General features: G+C 41.2%; 1 protein-coding gene across 2 annotated transcripts in view; it reads right to left on the minus strand.

Annotated features, from left to right (window-relative positions):
• Positions 1-10,414: 10,414 nt before the first annotated feature.
• Positions 10,415-21,487, minus strand: part of SRGAP3 (SLIT-ROBO Rho GTPase activating protein 3) — a 303,414-nt gene continuing 292,341 nt past the window's right edge. For both annotated transcript variants that reach the window (XM_060239606.1, XM_060239607.1), the window contains exons 19-22: positions 20,153-20,333; positions 17,078-17,227; positions 16,519-16,846; positions 10,415-11,679 (exon numbers count right to left, since the gene is read on the minus strand). In XM_060239606.1, coding sequence (XP_060095589.1) covers positions 11,263-11,679; positions 16,519-16,846; positions 17,078-17,227; positions 20,153-20,333 — 1,076 coding nt within the window. In that variant the 3' untranslated portion in view covers positions 10,415-11,262. The remainder of the gene's footprint in view (positions 11,680-16,518; positions 16,847-17,077; positions 17,228-20,152; positions 20,334-21,487) is intronic.

The raw sequence follows: 21,487 nt of genomic DNA on the forward strand, positions 1-21,487 counted from the left end.
CAACCCCCCCCCCACACACAATTACACAGGTCAGGGGTTCCCCTCTGGTACCACAGCCAAATTGCAAGGAATGAGAGGGTGCACCTGAGTTAACAAAACAAAGGACTGTGATACTATTCACACTGGGAGGATGGCATTAAGGAGACTGTTGCATACATATGACTTCTGTGGAGGCAATGGGCCCTCCTGCCCTTGCTCCATTGGGCATATGGCCTCTGTCGAAAATGAACCGCCACACAGTTTTATAGTCAGCAGTACACTTTACTGAAACACAGCAGAAGGTAAATATTGATGTAAACAGGAGCTCTCAGGATAGGAACGTCTGGATCTCAACCCAACTTGTTTGTCTACTGATGACAGCAACGCTAACTGCATTTCCACACAGCTAGCTACAGAAACCCAGATGGAACATTACCACCTCATCTGTTATGTTTAAATGAATACATGCAGCATAGAACTGGCCCCTAGCCTTCACTTCCTGAGGCAGGATTTTTCTCTAGAGTGAAATTGTGCTGAAAAGCAACAAAGCAATGGAGTGGCAAATGGAGTTTTCTGAAGACTGAAGGATGTGTGCAAGATAATGCAAGAAATAATGCACAAAAAAGAGTGGATTATATACTTAAGGATAGAAGGGAAATCGCTTTGGTGAAGATGGAAAGAGATACAAAAGCCCCAAGCATTTTGAGAGAATAACTTAGAGAAGCAAATGTAGAAGTGAGCAAAATGAACTCGCATTTCCAGGCAGAACAGCTTAGGAGGGCCAGCGGCTACTGATCACAGGGGAATGTAGAAGGAGCAGTTAATAACTTGATGAGGTCAAAGGCTAAAGATAATACTGCAGAAGATTGTGTGCAATCTCAGGGCTGTGGGTTCACTGGAATTGCTAAGCAATTGCCCCTTTTGGCACCTTTGAGAGCATTGGTTCATAGAGCAAAAATGAAAATGCAAGCTGGCAAGACTGCTGAATGTATGTATAGACCAGGGGTCCTCAACCTTTTTAAATAGGGGGCCAGTTCACTGTCCCTCAGACTGTTGGAGGGCCGGACTGCTGTTACTGTACAAGGCCGTGGGCCGTCAGTTCTCCGTCTTCTGCATCTCTCTCCCTTCCCCGCACCACACACCCGGCCTGGGAACTCACCTCACCTCAGTATCACCTCACACTCTGTCTCCGCCGCCTCAGCCCAGTGCCGGAAGTGTGCGTTGCTAATGCAAGTTTAGGTCGAACGTCACTTCTGGTCTGATTTTGCCATAACCCGGCGGGCCGCATAAACGTCCTCAGCGGGCCGCATCTGGCCCACGGGCCGCAGGTTGAGGACCCCTGGTATAGACCATCAGCATCCACAATAGAAATATGAGACAGAATAGACTAGATGCTACTGTTTCTGGATTATGGTCATAGATGTGCTTTCCTTCCTTTAGACTGAGAATCTATGGCCTGAAAGTATTTCGCATTACACAGGGATATTGTGCAGTCGAAGTGGGGCAAATCAAGAATCTTCAGAAAAATTAAAGAGTCAGCAGATCAGCAGACAGAAGCTGAACATAGACTTGGCCTTCTCACTTTAATGAAAGTGTAACTAGGGACTCTGTAATTGGCTTTGCCATTTTGCTCTTTTATTACTTTGTTACCAACCCAGATCTGTGCCTGTGACAAGAGTGTGTGTGTGTGTGTGTGTGTGTGTGTGTGTGTGTGTGTGTGTGTATATATATATATATATATATATATATATATATATATATATATATATATATATATATATACACACATACATACACATACACTCTTATATATAACTAGGATCCAACAGAGCGCTGCTAGAAGGGATTCCCCCCACTATTTATTTATTTACTTCATTTATACCCTCTTTTTCTCAACAGGAACCCAAACAATTTACCTTGGGCAGAAATCATTCCATCCACAGAAACACTTAACTGGAACCGAGCCATACAAGCAGACAAAAATGCACTACACTAGTGGGAGTTTACAGGAAAGTAGTTTTAAAAAAACTTTTAAAGTGATATACTGTTTTTTACCACCTTGTAGGGAGAGGGGAAATCCTTGTATTGGTGACTCTGTTTACCCTGTGGATTGGAACCTTTCACAGAGATCAGCATCAACAGCCTCCAACAGTGTAGAACACTGCCATGGAGAGAGATGATTCCATTGAAAACAAATCACATGGTAAGTGGTTTTTAAGCACTGCAGCCCCTTTCTTATTGGGTAGATGCCATACAGAGAAAATTCTCACCACAGTTCACATGAAGGGAATGAGGTGAGGGTCGGTATATCATGGTGGAAGTTCAAAGTAGCACAAAGAGACTTGGTCTACAGAGGTTTCCTTAGAGGTTGCTTATGCTTGCAATAGCACAGTTTATATAAGATTAAGTATCCATCTCATACCCTTCATCAACTACTATAACAGAACAAAACAAAGTAGTATGGAAGTGAGGCAGCTTCCAGGAACAAGGATGTTTTTTTATCAGGGCCGGATCTGGGGTAGGGAGCAGAGGGGGGTGCGCCAAATTGAGTATGGAGTTGACTGTATTCTATGGGACCATAAGACAGAATGGCCCATAAGGGGGCATCGTTTTTAAATTTTGCCCCCCTTCCTCAAAAAATATGTAGATCCGGTCCTGGTTCTGAGGCCGAAGTTAGCTAGTGGTAACCTTCTGGAGTCATGCTTGTTCCTCTTTATCCTCAGTAGTGAATTCATAGGCCAAAAAGAAAATACTGGCTGGTTTGGACTTTAGAGACATCTGGCATGTTTAGCACTGAATCTACTTCAGATGGTATTACTGGGAACTAAAACTTCCATTTGAAAAAGAGTTCCAGCATATTTTAAAAGGCATTTCTGTGGCTAGGATTGGGCAAGATTTCCAGAAGGAGGAATAACTCAGAAAAAAACCCTGTCTTCTGGAGACAACACCAAAGCTATGTCAACACTCCAACAGGCCAAGAGACAGGAGCTGCTGCACAGGCCCTGAAGTGAAACTATGCATTCCCCACAATGCAGCTCCTCCTTTTTATAATTAAAAAATTAAACAGATGGAACAACTGTTGCCTGATGAAATGCAGCAAATAGTAGAATTTGCTGTTTAAATAATTCTATTTCCTCAAAGAGCTACAGAAATAATGTGTAGTTATTATTAACAGGGGTGTCAAACTCATTTGTTATGAGGGCTGGATCTGACATAAATGTGACCTTGTTGGGCCAGGCCCTGTGTGTCATAAAATGTAATGCCAGGTAGCAGAGATATAAACTTTATAAAGGACACAGACAAACACACACACTTAGCCTAATTCACCTCACTGGCTTGTTGAGCCTCAGCCAACAGAAGAGAGGCTTGGCTGTGCAATTGAGAGAGCCTGGCAAAGCAAGCTCTCCCTCTCCCCTTTCCTCCCCAAGGGAGGAGCTTTGCTCTGCAGCTCTTGTGTGATTGAGCAAGCCTGGCAAAGCAAGTTGTGATACAGAAGGAAGCAAGAGGAGGAAGCACATGATAGTGCATTGCTCACGAGTCTGATAGGAGCCCTCTGAGGGCCTGATTTGGCTCCTGGGCCGCATGTTTGACACCTCTGGCATAGTATTTTGCTTTGAATGCAACTCACTTTGCATCTGGTCACATTTTATTCCATGCTTATAGGCCATTAGTGTAAATAAAACAAACATAAAAAGTAAATTAGACTGAGATGTTAAAAGATGGATAGCTGCTTTTTGTACCCGGTTAATCAGTCCAATAAAGCTCCTGTGAAGTGTGGCTGGCAAAAAAAAAAAATGGTTTCAGCCAATCTACCAGTGTCTCTTCATTTGTTGTACAGCCAAACTACATGTTACTGTTTTTAAAGAACTGGGTATAAGTTCCCCACACCACTAGTTACGACCACATAGCAGCTATGAGGGAGGGAGGATCTCAGTGGGAGAGGAAGGCTTTTGCTCCCCACCCCAGACATTTTCCTGTACAAAAAAATTAAAAAATGCTCTGGGAAGTTATTTCCCTGATGCTGCTGCTCCTGCTCCAGGTATACAGATATTTCATATGGGAGCAGCAAAAATGCAAGTTTCACTGAGGAAAATGGCTTGAGGGGGAGAAGTCCTTCCCTCCCACCCCACCCCCCACAGCGCCCTGACTAGATTCTTTAAAAACAGTAACATGTTGTTTGGTCCTTAGAGATTCACTTTAGCTGTCGCAATCCAAGACATTTTAACATTCACTATGTAAAATGGTGTTCATGTAATGTAGCACTAAGAAGAGATTGGATTTATATGCCACCTTTCACTCGTAGTCTTGGAGTGGTTTATAATCTCCTTCCTTTCCTTTCTCCACAACAGATTTATAATCTCCTTTCCCTTCCTCTCCCCACAACAGACACTTTGTGAGGTATGTGGGGCTGAGAAAGTTCTTCAAGAATTGTTCTTGAGAGAACAACTCTGAGAGAACTGTGGCCAACCCAAGGTCACCCAGCTGGTTGCATGTGAAGGACTGGGGAATCAAACCCAGTTCCCCAGATTAGAATCCACTACTCTTAACCACTATAGCAAACTGACTCTCAGATGGCCACATGGATTCATGCCACAGTCACCTCGAAGCTAAACTAAGTGCACTCTAGATGGGTCTGCCCTTAAAAGTCAGTTCAGAAACTCCAGCTGGCACAGTACGCCACAGCTAAGGCCAGGCAAAGCATGTATATCTCTAGGGCTTTTTTTTGTAGCAGGAACTCCTTTGCATATTAGGCCACACACCCCTGATGTAGCCAATCCTTCAAGAGCTTACAGGGCTCATAGTACAGGGCCAACTGTAAGCTCCAAGAGAGTTGGCCACATCAGGGGTGTGTAACTCTGTCGGTTAACACTCAGTTCAGTTTATGGTATTAATCATCACTTACAAAACCATAATGGCCCTGAACCCACAGATCACATGACCGCTTCTGCTGTGCTCCACCATGACAGCTTTTCTTATCTGAGCAAAGCATTTTGTGAGAGCCTTGCTGACAATGGGTAAAATTGATACATGCCTGTTCATGCTCACTCTCAGTCGTGGCTCCCACCTTGTGGAATGGCCTGTTTGAGAAGTTTAGGAAGGCTACTACACTTTGATTTCACAGAATGTACAAAACAGGATTGTTCAGGAGGGCATTTTTGTAAAGTATAATTGATGCAGTATAATGGAACAGTCTCGGAGGGTGCTTTTAGAAGGGAATAGGGTTGTAATCTGATGCAATGTTTATTGCATGCATTATCTTGTTTTTATACTGCATTGCCTTCTACCTTTATTACCTACTTTCAACATTGTCTACTGTATGTCATGCCTTTGACAGTTTCGTGTTTCCATTTTTTTTCTAATTCTGTAATCCTACTACTATTGCCGCATCCCCCAGCCCCATGTTACTGAATCTGGGCTGGGAGGTTTTACAAGCTTCCCTGGGATTAAGACAGTTTCAGGTTACACAGATGAAGAGATGGTAGCATTGAGGGCACTGGACAGCACTCCGGACATATTGGAGTAATTAATGACCAATATTTTATTTTATCAGCTCCTTTTGATAAATTATAGCCCCAACATGACATCTGGAACAGAAGATACTTCTCATCTTTTAAAACTACTGTGTATAACTGATTAATGATAAACTAGCATTTAAATATGATTCAATTCATAACAGCAAATAACCACATTAGGTCCAGGGTAAATTCGACAGAAGTGTCCCAGCTTTGAACTTCAGCAAGAGCTCTGTTCAATAGACCAACTACATGTGTTTGGATGTGTTCTATCACTCAAAATCCTTTAAAAGGAACATACTACTTACCTTGATTGGAGAAAATGGGTGACCAGAAAGATCTGCTTCACAATGGAAATTGCATGCCATGGCCTTTATCTATTTTTGCCTTCCAGTAAGAACACTAAGAGGTTTGCTGCTTCTGAACATGCAAGTTCTATTTAGTCATCATGGTTGAGCACCTCTCCTAGCAGCCAGAGGCTTCAGAAAAAGTCTCTAAAATTCTCACTGAGAAGGCACTCTCTCTTCCACCAAGTGCCCACTTAGGCCCAGGCCAAAAAAGGATATACTTCAAGAAACAACGAAGGGTTTTTCTTTTTAATGTAAATGTTTCTGAGCTACCACAACTATTAGAATGGAAGATGAGTCGAAAGCTGTAAAATGTACAATGAATGGGTTCTGTCAAAGGACACAGTTTCACAAAAACAAAACTAAAATGGCAGAAGATGTGGGTGAACAAGCATGTTGCTGCTGTCAAGTCACAGCTGGCTTCTGGCAACCCTGCAGAATTTTCAAGGCAAGAAATGGTCAGAGGTGGTTTGCCACTGTTTGCCTCCGTGTCACAACCCTCATATTTCTTGGAGGTCTCCCATCCAAATACTAGCTAGGACTAACCCTTCTTAGCTTCCAAGATCTGACAAAATCAGGCTAACCTGGGCCATCCAGGTCATGGCAAACATACATGTAGTGTACGGCGTTCGCAGAACGCAGCCAGTTCATAATGGCCACGACAGCAGAATGACATCAGTCCACCCCAGCCGCGGAGGTAACTGAGAAATATCCAGGTGCCTCCGCGCTGGGCGCAACGATCCGCCAATCACAGCTTGTGGCGGGAAATACGGCTGGTCGGCATTGGACCGGCCAGCAGGAAGAATAGTCCGGCTACTGTATATATGCGGGATCCGGCCCGCGTGCTCTCTCTCTTCCATCTTGTACTGTACCAGGAATAAACTATGTTGCCCTACGCTCGTCTCCAAGTCTGGTACTTTACAATACAGGCTTCCTAAGTTGCTGTGTTTTGAACCTTTGCATTTCTTGTGCTTTTCTCTCTTTGTTTTGACTCAAAATCATGGTTTCCTCTTGGACCATGAACTTTGATTTTGGACCAACTTCTAGATGCTATCTGGGAATGTCTTTGGTCTGATTTGGGTCTTCTAAGTAACAAGTAACTATAGCTAACTGGTGTCCAACATGGCAATTTCCTTGGGATAACCATTAGGTCCTATATACTGCTACCTGTGAAATCATGACTGGAATGAATGTTTGAGAAAAGGTAAACCGTTTATTCAACAGGATGAGTCCACATCCAACCAGTGGCTTGATCTACATGGCATCATCAGCATACATAACATAAGTTCCAATCAGACACTCTAACTGAATGGCATTTTATCATACATTACAGAGACAATATCCATAAGAGGGACAACAATCATTATACAAGGCAGCCAACCAGCAGTTTCCTAAAGTTTTCTGGCAAGAACAAAAAGCAGCCACTGAGAAGCAAAATTGGATTCAGGAGGCCTAGTGCCAGACTCTGAAAACTGCAGCACTGCTAGGAAATGATATAGTCCAGGCTTTACAAAAAGGGGGAAAAAAAAAACCCTATCAGGTATTGTTTAGTCTAAGAGAGGGAAAAGTGCATGGTCCTTATATTATTAAAGGGTTTTAAACATTTACATTGTTTTCTTAATGACAGTTTCTGTACAGCAATAATTATAAGGGTGGGTGCAATTGCTTTTAAGTTAGCACCATCACACGCATCATTTGGCAGAACAAAAGACACTTTCACCAAGTTACAGGGGAAGCGCAGAGTTTACATTTATAGTCAGCAACTTCTGGGTGTTAGCCAAAGGAACTTTGGTCAAGAAGGGGTATTCTAATTTTTTTTTTGGGGGGGAGGGGGGATCAAGTGTTTGAGATCAGCAGTTGAGTCCAGGAGATCTAGGTAATACTTTGTGCTACACTGCAGAAAATGCATTTTCCTTCCTTTTTTGCCTACATAGTAGTAGTAAGTACATGTAGAAAGTAAAAGAAACATTTTTTGTTGCCAATGTTTTAAGATTTTTGATTTATTAATAAGGAGGTGATGCTTAGCATTTTTCTTCAACCAAACTGAATGTAACAAATGGAAAAGCAACCCCTCAGAATGAGAGAATCACACTAGGGAATTATATAAATCCCCAAATTACTCTCAGATTAATCTACCATGGATGCGCCAATGATTGATTCTGTGGTCAGCAATTCACATGGATAGAACAAATGCAGCATGATGAGTGAGGCACAAGTGAATTAACCATCCAAATATGACTTTCTCCTTTGTGCATTTTATATTCTCCCTCAAAAGCCCTGAGTTGGGCAAATCCAGCTGTGAAAATTCAGACTCAAGCCTCCCCACCACTTTTCTTGGAAAACCCACCAGGACGCTTTGCTTTTATAAGAAAAAAAAAATTGCTAGTGGATTGGGCCCAACATCTATACAATGTCTATAGGGATGTACAAAATTCTCAAGCTGAAATTTTGATGCTTCTCGAGCATATGTTGCATGTCCTTTCCATTTTGTGCTACAAATACAAAAGTAAGCCTATAACTCAGCAGGCCTGCTTGGGTATGAGTAGTTTTTAAAATTTAAATATATATTTTTGCAGATATGAGTACAGGGGGTAAGAAAATAAAAAAGAATTAAAGTAATACACCTACAAGCATTAACATTAACTGTACAAGAGATTTCTTGATGCATATAGCTCTCAAGCACGTTTAATCCAGCCATTTGTTCTGGTGCTCAAAAAGGCACTTAAAACATTTTTAAAAATAGCACTAACAGATGAAAAAAATAAAACAAAAATAATTTAATAGAAAAGGTATTGGAAGTTTAACCTATCCTGAAGAAGAAAAATAAACCCTCAAATGAAGACATCATTGGTTTGCTCTCAAGTCATTTTCAAAAGCATTTTTTTAAAAGAAAGAAAGAAAGAAAGAAAGAAAGAAAGAAAGAAAGAAAGAAAGAAAGAAAGAAAGAAAGAAAGAAAGAAAGAAAGAAAGAAAGAAAGAAAGAAAGAAAGAAAGAAAGAAAGACTGCCAAAACAATTGTTTTAAATTAAGCAGAGGGGAAATTATTAGCAATGAAGATACAACAGTTTGCCAAATGGCTATCTCTTTTTTCTTCTCCTCACCCAGAAAACCACATTTGCTGGGTCGTTACTATAACAAACTGAACATCTGCTTTTATAATGACCCCTGGGTTATTCTAAAGCTAGGAAAGGCAAGGGGAGTGTGGAATATCAGGGCAAGGGCAGATTAGAAGCATTCCATGAATGAAAGTGGGTTGGGCAGAGATTCTGAACTCCACTATAAACTAACTGTGGCAATTACGAATGCCTACATTAGTGGACATATAAGTAAACACCATTTTCCCTTGCAACAATACATTTAGAAGCAAGAATAGAATCTCTAACATATAGCACTTCCCTTCTCACTGCAGATGGGAAAGTCAAGATTTGGAGGGGGGAGGGGAAGAATGGTTTTCATTTGTATTGATGTCTTTCTTGTTACGTTGAGCAAACTACTAAGTGCAAAAATTTGATGAGTGTTGCTGGGTCTCAGCTAAACTTTAGCCTTTAAAAAAACAGATTACATTTTTAGCAGTTACTTTCCAGCATTTAAGCATGTACAGCAATATATAAACAGGCTAGAACAGGCAAGGGGGCAGTTAAGAGAAGAGGGCACTTGGAATGAAACATGCTTGCATACTAGATATAGGAAAGGAGAACAAGATTGCACATGTTCATTTTATATCTTCTACCACCATTTGGCTGGTATGATTTATGCATACAGATGGGGTTCTGGATATATATATCCAGTATATATAAAAATCCAGTATATATAAAAATCATAGTATTACTGCTTCTTGGTAGGGTTTAAGTTAGGCAACATAAAACAAAATTCAAGGTGCAATACACCATGAAGTTTTGTAAGAAAACAAAGGTCCTTAAAGCCAAAGCCTACTGGAAGAAGAAGAAAAAAATGATTAGCTTCTTTTCGAAATGATGGCCATTGCAAAATTAAGCCAAGAGGTACCAAGAGGTAAAAGAAATGTCCTGGGTTATTTAAGGGTCCAGTTTGAAAGAGATTTGTCAAAATGTAATGGTAAAACTATACAATGGTATTTAAAATGTTAATACTAGCTCAGTCAAAGGGTGGGATATTACAAAAATCTGTCCCCAAAGGACAAAAACAAAAATAGCAGCAAGAAGAGTCTTGAATTCAGTGAAATGAGAAAAAGGCCTGGCTATCATCATGCAACTCTAAGTTCACTCTGTGCATTTTAATTCTTAACTGTTTAGAGAGGGAAAGAAGGATGTTCATTTTTCATAAACCCAAATTGTTGTATATTGTTATATAATACAGTACAGAAAGTGCAGTTTTTCACCTCATCAGATCCATTATGTGTCTGACATTGTCAAATATGGCTCATGCTCTTCATGCAAGGGACAGAGGAGTCTGAATCAAGACTCTGGTGTGCAGCTGCTGCATAATATGAAAGTGAAGGTGAATCTACCCAAGCTTCCTTGCCTGTTTTAATCCAGTCTCCCCCACCCAAAGGAATCATTAGCAAAAAGGGAGGGAATAAATATTTCAAACACTATATAAGTTAGCCTATTTATTTATTGTTATCAACCACAGGTTACTTCAGAGTCCTCTTCTGTTTTGAAATCTTCAAGACAGGTTTGAGTTTCTTTTGTACACACTTAATACTGTGCTACAACATGAAGTACGTACAGAAAATCTGAGGTTCCCTCTTCCCTGAAAGGGAAGGTGTACTACTTTTCATTTCTGTGTATCCACAGGTGGTATAATTCTTCCAACCAGGAAATGACCACAGAGTTTCCACATTTCAATGAAGCACTCTTAAGAGATGACTTTGAAGATTGTTAAATCTGTCCCTCTAGCAGGACGGACTTGATCTTCAGATGCACTTCAATATTTGCAGGGCAACAGTTGAGCCAAACCCATATGTTATCTCTTGTTAGTGACTCTAAAGCCAAACTGGTATGAAATGTATGATTTCCAGGACTGACCAATCTTCTATTGCTTAATGCACAGTTGCTGCATAACCCACACACGCACACACGCACAAAAACTTTCTCTAACATAAGTCTAAGGGTGAATTTCTGAGGTAAATCTACTAAAATGTTACTGGGCTATGTACAGTTCCATATATACTTCTACACAGACTTGTATGTTTCCAGTGGTAATACATAAAATGGCCATCTTATTTGGCTGTACAGCTTTCCAGCAAACTTGATGAACGTGTAACTATTATGACATCTTTTAGCCTCAGCAACAGTTCCCAGCGCCATTCTTTCCACAAAAGTAATTTCATTTCCTTTTCGTTTCATGACATCATTTGTACAATCTCAGCTTCTGTCCCAAATCATGAAAGCCAGGAAGGGTCAACCCTTTTCCCAGTCAAGATTCCCTTGGGATGGTGCAAGCTACATGGTGCCAGATTTATCTGAGGAGCTGTTAGGGAAGATCTTCTCTGTGGGCGTCACTGCAGGACTACCCATTCCTGAGCTGCTACTGCTACTTGATCGATGCTGAACGACTGGCCTGATGGGTCTCATGGGTGGTGGTCTAAGCTGAGCTCCTGCAAGCCGAGCAGAGAGGGCGGGCTTAAAAGTAGTCATCATTTCAGTGGTAGAGCTGCTGCTACGTCTCATGGCAGCATCTGGATCCCTGATCATGATGGTATGAAGGGGACTGGCAGGTTCAGAGTTGACAGAACCTATCTGTGGGTTCTTCATTGGTTCAAGGGTGTCCAGAACAACATCAGGGGCTTGCTTCACAGTATTTTGTCTTTCAAGCTCACGCAGTTCATTCAGCGCTGTACTCATAGTCTTCTCAATGTCCTGCAAACACAACAAATGCAAACAAAAAGACAGTAACTGTATTTGCATTGCAGCTTTACTGATGCACTTATTTCTCAACACCACTTTCTTGGCCCCAGCAGAAATAGGGTTGGGACCAAAGAACCAGGAGTGGAACAAAAACAGTTGTGCTATTCTGGCATTAGTGGAAGCACTGGTAAAGGATTTGTGCTGTGCTGAAGTAGGCAAACAGTTTCCATGCACTTACAGAAAGCAATCTCTGGGTTTCACTTTTCATTTACAATATGCTAGCACAATGATTTTGTCATGTAGTTAACGTTAGACCAAAATGTGTTTACAAAATATCTCATTGGACAATTATGCTCTGGCAGTGATCCTGATCACAAGTCAGTATGTCGGTAAATAAGCAGATACTATTTTTTTGTCTTATCCGGCATTCCCTCAGTGATCCCCCTTCCTGACTAATGTTTTAATTGTTGTTTTTATGTCCTTATATGTATTTTAGCTCTTGACTTAATGGTCTGTGTTTGATGGGGCACTGGTTTTAATGACTTTTAAATGTGATTTTATATAACATATGTTTTAATTTGTTTTGATTGTGAGGGCAGAAAGGTGAGATATAAATTTTGTACATAAATATTTATGCTGCAAAGTTTACTTTTACTATTTTTACATTTACATTTTATTTCCACAAGTGAATACAAAATGAGATGTATTTGGCAATTCTTCCCACTTGTAGTAGTTACTGTTTTAATAACTCATTTAAGAAAAATAAAATGTTTGGTATTAAAATTAGCATATCATAAGTAAAAGATAAGAATGAATATTGTCCTTTTCCTTAAACTCCTGACATTAACAAAGCAGGAGTCAAGCTGCACCTTTAAGGTGAAACTTGACTCCTGCTTTGTTCTACTGCTTCAGACCAACATGGCTACCCACCCGGATCTATCTCCTGGCACTAAGGAATGTTCCTGGCATTCAGGAAAGTATGCAGCACTCAACAATTAAGCAATTTCTGTTGTACTCGGTAGAAAGCAAATCTGAAAGACAGGTCTTGGCATAAAACTTGACTAAACTCTAGAAAGTAACATTTGATAGCAGTTCATGAGTAATGGACTTGGCCTGCTTTGGTAGATCAAATTGACCGATGTGTTTTTTTCTTCAAAAACAAAAAATACACCAATAATTTTTGGATTATACATACAGAAGAGGAATAATCATTACTGAAGCAACACTTCAACTGAAACAATTAAAAAAACCCCAAAACTTTCAACACAGCATCCTTGGCTGTTCTCAAGCAACTGCTGTTTCAGGCAAGCTCAACTGAGCAATCATTTGGATTTTTTTTCACATTCGTTGACAATATGCCAAAGGTAATCTCATTTAATATAGAGATACTTGACACCTACACTTCTTTCATTAGCTTCTTGTTCTTACTCTTCTCCACTCTATTTTCTTTTCTCTCTCCCCCCACAACCTTCTTAGCATAAGAACACTGGATCAGACCAGTAGTCCATCTAGTCCAACATCCTGTCTCACATAGTGGCCAACCAGTTTGTTTGGAGAATCAACAAGTTATAGAGAGGCTGAGGCCTTCCCCTGATGTTGCCTCCTGGCACTGATATGCAAAGGTTTACTGCCTCTGAGCACTGAGCCTCCCCCCTTTAGTTACCTAAAAGACCTATTCTCCATTAATCTGTCTAAATCCCTCATTAGAAGCTGCCTATGCCTCTGGCCATCACTACATCCTCTGGCAGCGAATTTCAGATTTTAATCACTAATCGTATAAAGAAGTATTTCCTTTTGCCCATCCTGAATCTACTGCCTATCAGCTTCATTGGTGCCCTCACATTCTAGTATTTCGGGAGAAGAAGAGAAAGTTCTCTTTGTCAACCCTGTGCATAAAATTTTTATCTATTATGTCTCTATCCCCCCACCCCCCAACTGCCTTACATCTTGGCTACCTGAAAAATGATCTTTTCTGGAAAGCAGTTTCAGAATGGAATTTGATGAGCTTGGAGGACTCTTATCCCCCCCTACCTTTTTATGACAAATGTAATAGGCAACACTCTATATTAAGGTAGTTAGCTGTCAACCTGCTAACAGAAGGCTTGTCTGACTCATTTTGAATTTCCTTCTCTGCTGGCCTCTGCACCCACACTAGAAATAATGGCCTACACAAACAATTACTAATTTCTTATAATGGCAATCTGTACAGCATCAGACAAAGAGATCCCACTGCTATGCAAAGAAAGCACTGATATTTTATTTGGCTTGCTGCTGTGCAAATGAAACATTAGGCAAAAAGGAAAAGCCATTTCAATCAAAGCAAAAGTCTCCATTTCTCTTAAGGAAGGACATGAAGACAATCCATAGTACAGCAAAACAACTGGCATTCGTCTTTAGAAATCCAAAGCATTAACACCATAAGGTTAGTATGGTGAAAGTATCAGCGTAACAACAAGCAACAAAGTGACAACATAATCAATCAGTCAACAGCCCACATAGTAAAAGGCTGAAAGGTTTGAAAAGCTTAAGTGTTAGTCTTAAAATAAACAGCACCACCCACATTTCCACAGTCTATGCAGCCTAAGAGTTTGAGGGAAGCTAGTGCTTTTCTTCTTTTTTAAAAAGTGCCTGTATTCATGTATCAGGTCGTGCCAGGTCCCACCAGTTCTCCCGGGCCTTGGGAGAGCCCCCCCCCCCCCAAAAAAGATGCTGGTTCTCAGCACCACCACACACACACAAAAAGAGCTTCAGGGAAAACTGTCCCCCCACTCAGTCCCTAGTGCATTGTAAACACAGCTACTTGCTATTTTGGATTTATGAAATGAAACAAAATGAAGTATTGGATCTCAACTACCTTGTATCTTTCTATGTTACTGTTTGTTAATTGTCAAGTGAGCATCCTTCTGTCATTTCAGTTCTTACTGAAATGAATGATGACACAAAAAGTATTCAATTAACTGCATCTCAGTTCAGGAATCCCCTATGAGATTTTTTTTTTTTTGTAGATGCAGGAATTACTCATATATACACATATACCTGAGACAAATGCAGTATGTGAGGAAGTAACACATGGCCTGACACATCTGCAATATTCAGAATTCACTGAGATCAAATATGAGGAGGACTTCAGCAGTCAAGTTTCCAATGTATCATCTCGCCCATTACAGCCTGCTTTCAAATCTTCTGAGAAATTACAATAAAGTGGTTTGTCTTGTGCTTTTCAATCAATACACTCAGAACAGCTTAACTATAAGCCATGAGCCACATAACCATTTTACAGTGCTGAGTCAAGCTCAGTATCATTTATTTGTACTCAAAATCTTTGTCACTAATCTCCAATAGCTCCAAGTGAGTGCCAGAAGCTCTGAGGCTTGAATGGGGCTAAGAGAGAAGCATTTTCAGTGAAAGGTCTGCAGTAGGAAATATTATGCACCCCATTAGCACCTGCCAGCTCTCCTGCTACATTAATTTAAAGAGGGAAATGAGGAATTGGAATCCTCATATACTTCTAGGAATACAAAGTTATAGCCTTTGCTTAGCAAGCTACCTAAGACACTGGAGATCAGGCCTCAGAGCTCTCTTCATGTACAGAAGGGAATGGGGTGGTGGTGGGGGGTGCAGCATAGTCCCCTGCAACTGGCAAGGACTACAAAGCCTTCTCTCTCAGTGAGTATTTTGTGTGTGTGTGTGTGTGCGTGCGCGCACATGCATGCTTGGAAGTCATGCTTGACTTCTGGTGACCCCTACTGAGAGGTGGCCTGCTATTGCCTGCCCCTCCATCCCAACCTTGGTGTTCCTTGGAGGCCTCCAATCCAATTACTTGCCAGGGTCAGCCCTGCTTAGCTTCCAAGATCTCACGAGATTGGGCTTGCCTGGGCTATCCAAGTCATGGCTATTGTGAAGCCTTCTCAATTGGTCTGGCTATATATAAAAACTGGGAGCTTGGTCTGCTTCCCTTGTCTGGTCAACAAGCAGTATCTTCTCCAACATATTATTCCAGATCTAGGACAAGAAAGCAAGGATCCTCAGCTGTACAACACCCAGCCCATTTCTAGATCTGGATACAGTTACTCACAGCCTTGACCATGCTGAATAAAGTTATCCAGTATACTAAAACATTACCAAACCCAGCTTCTTCCCCCAGCCCAGCTGACTCATTACGTTACAAAAACCTAACTGCCAGCTGTCAATGTAATGGAGCACTTAACATTTTCCCCTAAGATACCCCAATGTCTCCTCCCCCCTCATTCAGCCATCCCGAGCAATCCTGTTTTGAGCAATATACAAGACAACTGCTCAGAGGTTCTGAGTGTCCCAACCTGTAAAAATGGGATGAAATTCAGGGCTTCGTTAAGGAAAACTAAGCATGCTCTTTGCCCACATTTTGTTCCTTCTAATTCATTCAAGTTACATTCTGCCTTGGCCTGGCATACATCACAAGCTTGTTTACTCTTCATTCTGCCTGCCTTACAAGTCTGCTGAAAACTCCCCAGAAAACTTATTTCACTGGAAAGGAAGTACTTAAAAACAGCATTTTTATGACTAAAAAAAATTACAGCAGCCTAATATGTTAGGACACTTGATTAGGATCCTGAAAGTGATGGGCATCGGAGGCATTCTGGGTGAGCAGTAGCCTTCACTCCAGCCAAGAGTCAACTAGACCCACCTAGCAGTACTGCAAATACTGTTGGGCTTCATTCACATACTTCAGTCAACAGCTACAATGGCATATTATGCAGGCCACTCTCAATGGCTTAACACGGGCTTGAGTGGAACCCCGCAATTCTGCCCCCTAAATATAGAGGCTCATATGTTCACAATATGTAACTCTTTTATAAGGATCTCCTTTACCTCTGCCAATGCTTCTGCTTCTAGTGATTTCTGATCCCCAAGACTGCTGTGCCGAGTTGAGCTGCAAGCAGGCCTCAATGGGTGGCTGTCTGTCATAGCTTTCCTGTCTGGATAATTGATGCTGCCAGCGCTGCCAAATGTTGCCATCCTGCGCTTCTCCGGGCTCTCGATCCTGCCTCTGTTCAGTGGCAAAATATGAGGGCTGCTGGGGCACGCAGCTGCTCGAGGAGGGGTGTCTATTCCAGGGCCAATCCCTCGTGGGGGGCTGTGTGTGTCTCCTCCACTCCGCCGCCGAGGGATTGCAGCTCCATCCGATCTCAGTCGTACCCTATGAGAAAAGTCAAGAGGGTCATGAAATCACTGCCCCAAGCAACTAAATTACCTATCTTTGCAGAGCCCTTCTGGTTTAAGTATGGTGCAAGCTGAGCATCTGTGTCCTATATTTCACACAATCCATGCATTTAAACTTTTCCAGAAAGATGAGGTATCTGTATCAGAAAAAATCAGTTTCCCAACCTGCTGTCACTCCCCAAAACCCATATTCAGAACAGTTTCCTACCGTCCCATTACTCCCCCAAATCCATAGTCTGGAATGTGATCTGTTGGAGACTGGAGGTCATTCTTTGACGAGGCTTTATCGTCCAACAGGGGTCCGCTGCTTGCCTCACTGTCTGCCTTCTGGCTCAGGCTGTCGGAGAATGCATCATCCCTATGAATAATGAAACCCTCTGTCAAGCCAGGGCAAATCCCCTCATGTCAGATGTCTGAGTGAGGAGTTCTGCTTGTTAGTGCTTCCTTCATACCTGTGCCTAGGATCTCTGTTGACAGCAGTGCTTGCAAATAGGGCAGATTCCATCAAGGAGAGCTAAGACATAGCTACCACAAAAAGGGTTTGCTTTTCCACAATATAGCCCACTTATTTCTTCAACTCAGACAAGCCCCTGCAAACCAGTAACAGACCCCAAAGCATACACTTTTGTTCAAATGACCAAGAGGATGATGATTGGGAAAGAGAAGCATATCATTGCTAACGTTTCTCAAATCAAAAGAATTGGCAGTTGGTGTATGTAATGAGGAAGGAATACAAAAAAGGAGAAATATTCGGGAAAAGAAAAAAAATGCATCAGAAAGGAGGGGTCTAAATCAGTCTGGATTAACAAATGCCCCTCATGGTGGCATGCATTATATGGATCTACTTCATCCTACTTCCTCTTTCAACAATTTAGGGAAAGGCCTGTTTCATTAAACCAAATTGCAGGGTTTTTGTAGTTAAACATTAATCAAAACAGTCTTTTCCATATGAAATTTGAAAGCTAAAATGCTGAATATAGATGTACCCCAAAAGGGAAGGGGAAACCCCGTTCTTTTCCAGAGTCCTGGCATGGCACTGAAGACAATACTTGGAATTTTCATACCTTGAGCTATCACTGTCTAGCAATAGGCTCCAGAGAGGCAAACACAGCAACCAAAAAAAAGAAGACAAAGAAGCAGCTTCAATCTAACCTGGCTATTTATATCTTGATTGAAAGGGAAAACTAACCATTTCATTTTTATGGGCCGTGGGAAAAATTGTTAGTGTCGACCTCAAGAAGTCTATCTACAGTTTACCTGCATCAGCCACCCGTTTGGGCATTCAGGCTAGCTAGTTCAGGAATGGCACATACATTTTCTAAGTAAATATACAGCCACTTGAGTCCTAAAACTTGCTCCTTCCCCCACCACAACACTTCTAATCATATGTCTCTTTCCTGAGCTTTTCTTGAACAAATAAATATCACCAGTCACACAATTCAAAATATGGTTATTTATGAAAACAAAAAGACTAGGGAATTGTCTTTTTTTGTCATAAAACTATGAGATATCATATAACTCCTGGAAGGAGAGAACTTTGGGCCATGCAACAGGGCTGCTGCTCCTTAACAGGAGATGCATTTGCTACCGGCATTTATTTATGATAAATGCACTGCTCAAAGGCAGAGACTAGTTGGTATTGGATGCTGGGGTATTTAAAGACAGCAAATGCATGTTGAATTGTTTGCAAGGTCTATAACAGTAGTTCTCTAGATTTGAGAAACACTGAAAACTACAATCGGGATGAAATGAACCAAAAGCACAATTATTTCTGAGGAGTTTTTGTTTGTTTGATTGTGTCATTCTCTATAAAGTCTGCAGAGTTACAAGAAAACATCCTGAAAACTAGTTCATTTGTAAATGAGCTACCTGAAGCCCACTGGTGAACATTCTGCTTTGTATAGGCAAATCAGCCCCACTGCTATCTGGATAATAGTTGTCCAACTAAGAAAAGAAAGGTGGCTTGGCTCTAAGAAAAGAAAGGTGGCTGGGTGAGTGGGCGTCAACGTGGCAGATGCGGTTCAATGTGGCCAAGTGCAAAGTAATGCACATTGGGGCCAAGAATCCCAGCTACAAATACAAGTTGATGGGGTGTGAACTGGCAGAGACAAACCAAGAGAGAGATCTTGGGGTCATGGTAGATAATTCACTGAAAATGTCAAGACAGTGTGCGTTTGCAATAAAAAAGGCCAACGCCATGCTGGGAATTATTAGGAAGGGAATTGAAAACAAATCAGCCAGTATCATAATGCCTCTGTATAAATCGATGGTGCGGTCTCATTTGGAGTACTGTGTGCAGTTCTGGTCGCCGCACCTCAAAAAGGATATTATAGCATTGGAGAAAGTTCAGAAAAGGGCAACTAAAATGATTAAAGGGCTGGAACACCTTCCCTATGAAGAAAAGTTGAAACGCTTAGGGCTCTTTAGCTTGGAGAAACGTCGACTGAGGGGTGACATGATAGAAGTTTACAAGATAATGCATGGGATGGAGAATGTAGAGAAAGAAGTACTTTTCTCCCTTTCTCACAATACAAGAACTCGTGGGCATTCGATGAAATTGCTGAGCAGACAGGTTAAAACGGATAAAAGGAAGTACTTCTTCACCCAAAGGGTGATTAACATGTGGGATTCACTGCCACAGGAGGTGGTGGCGTCCACAAGCATAGCCACCTTCAAGAAGGGGTTAGATAAAAATATGGAGCAGAGGTCCATCAGTGGCTATTAGCCACAGTGTGTGTGTGTGTGTGTGTATATATATATATATATATATATATATATATATATATATATATATATATATATATATATATATATATATATATATATATTTGGCCGCTGTGTGACACAGAATGTTGGACTGGATGGGCCATTGGCCTGATCTAACATGGCTTCTCTTATGTTCTTATGTTCTATGTTCTTATGTCTAGAATATTCAAAAAAATCCTGGATGCAGCTTCCCCGAAATAAGCAATGACAGGCATAACAGAGCACACCAACATTTTCTTGCTCCTGATGCTGGCTCTGATATTCTCTACTTGCCTGCTGTTCAGAAAGACAAACACTGCTCTGTCTGAGATGCAATTGTTAGTGGCTTGAAAAACAAATTCTACTGGAAAACAAAACAGGACAGAGGGAAAAAAGTGGAGTATAAATCAACTCCTATTTCAGTTTTACCCTACGAAAGATGCAACAAAAGAAAAACCCAGCAAGCTTCATATCATACCTGCAACCTGAACACAAAGAAAAACAATACACTCTGTGCGGCGAACTTCTTCCCACTCACATGTCTTGTACCACTATGTACTGATGGGGTATGAGACCATCCACGCCATTATGACGACCTTCCCACCAATCTTCAGAGGCCCGGTGGTACAAAAGAAGGGAGGCTCCTTTCTTGAAGGACAACTCACGTGGAGACCGCCCAATGTAGTCAAACTTTGCAATGGCTTCAATCTGCTCCACTTCTGAAAAGCAGAGAAGATGGAAGGAAGGCAAATTATAAGAAATTTAATCAGAAAACAGATTATTACTGTAGGCCAGAAGATAATGTATCTCTAAATATGGCTGATTCTGCCCCTGATCCTGAAGATGCTTCTTCATTCCACCTCCAAGTATTCCACCTCCTAATAAGTAAAATTCTGCTCTTCTTAGCATCCCTTGAGGATGCAGAAACAAAGAATTATGAAAGAAGATCTATACAACAGTGAAAAGCAGAAATTTATCAAAACAATTTAAATGCACTCAGTACTTCTGTTATTGATCAAGATTACTTTGCCTTAGCAAAGGATACTGTGACCAGCCTCAAACCTTTACTGCTGTGTTGTTAGATATCAATTTAAGTAAGTTTATTTTATCCTTCTTCTCTACTCTGAGTATGATCTTAAGGGGTCTAGAACCTTGATAGGTCCAAATCCATTTAAGCTCCAGAGAAGAAGAGGAGATTGGATTTATACCTCACCCTTCAATCAGAGTCTCAGAGCAGCTCATAATCTCCTTCCCACAACAGACACCCTGTGAGGTAGGTAGGTGCTGCTCTTGAAAGAATAGCTCTGAGAGAACTTGTAACTGGCCTAAGGTCACCCAGCAGCTGCATGTGGTGGAGTGGGGAATCAAACCCAGTTCTCCCAGATTAGAGCCCATGCACTTCACCATTACACCAAACTGGCTCTCAAGATCAAATCACATTATGTACCTAGACCAGTAATTATACAAGCTCATCACTCCATATCTAAAACTGGTCCCTCAAACTGCACTTCAGTCGCATTTCAGGGTCACATAATTCGGTTCTGCTCATACTGACATGTATAGTTATTTTCTGCAGATTTCTTGGTACACATTTTCTGCATATGAGTCAAAGAAAGCATTTCTAGAAACTGCTTATTCATCTGATCCAGGCATTCTGACCCTGAAGTTTAGAATGGTGATTATGACAGTCTGCTTGTACTACACAGAATTAGTAGTCTGTTTTCCCAAGGCTATGTCACGAATAACCTCTAAAAGGCAAAAAGGATGCAAATGCTAACATGCCTACATACATCCTTGCACCCTGTTCTAAAAGCAGAACTTTTGGATCTACTGGGATAATTGACCAAGGCATTTATTAAACGTAGCCAATACT

The sequence above is a fragment of the Heteronotia binoei genome, chromosome 5, assembly GCF_032191835.1.
Source record: "Heteronotia binoei isolate CCM8104 ecotype False Entrance Well chromosome 5, APGP_CSIRO_Hbin_v1, whole genome shotgun sequence".
In the NCBI taxonomy this organism is placed as follows: domain Eukaryota; kingdom Metazoa; phylum Chordata; class Lepidosauria; order Squamata; family Gekkonidae; genus Heteronotia; species Heteronotia binoei.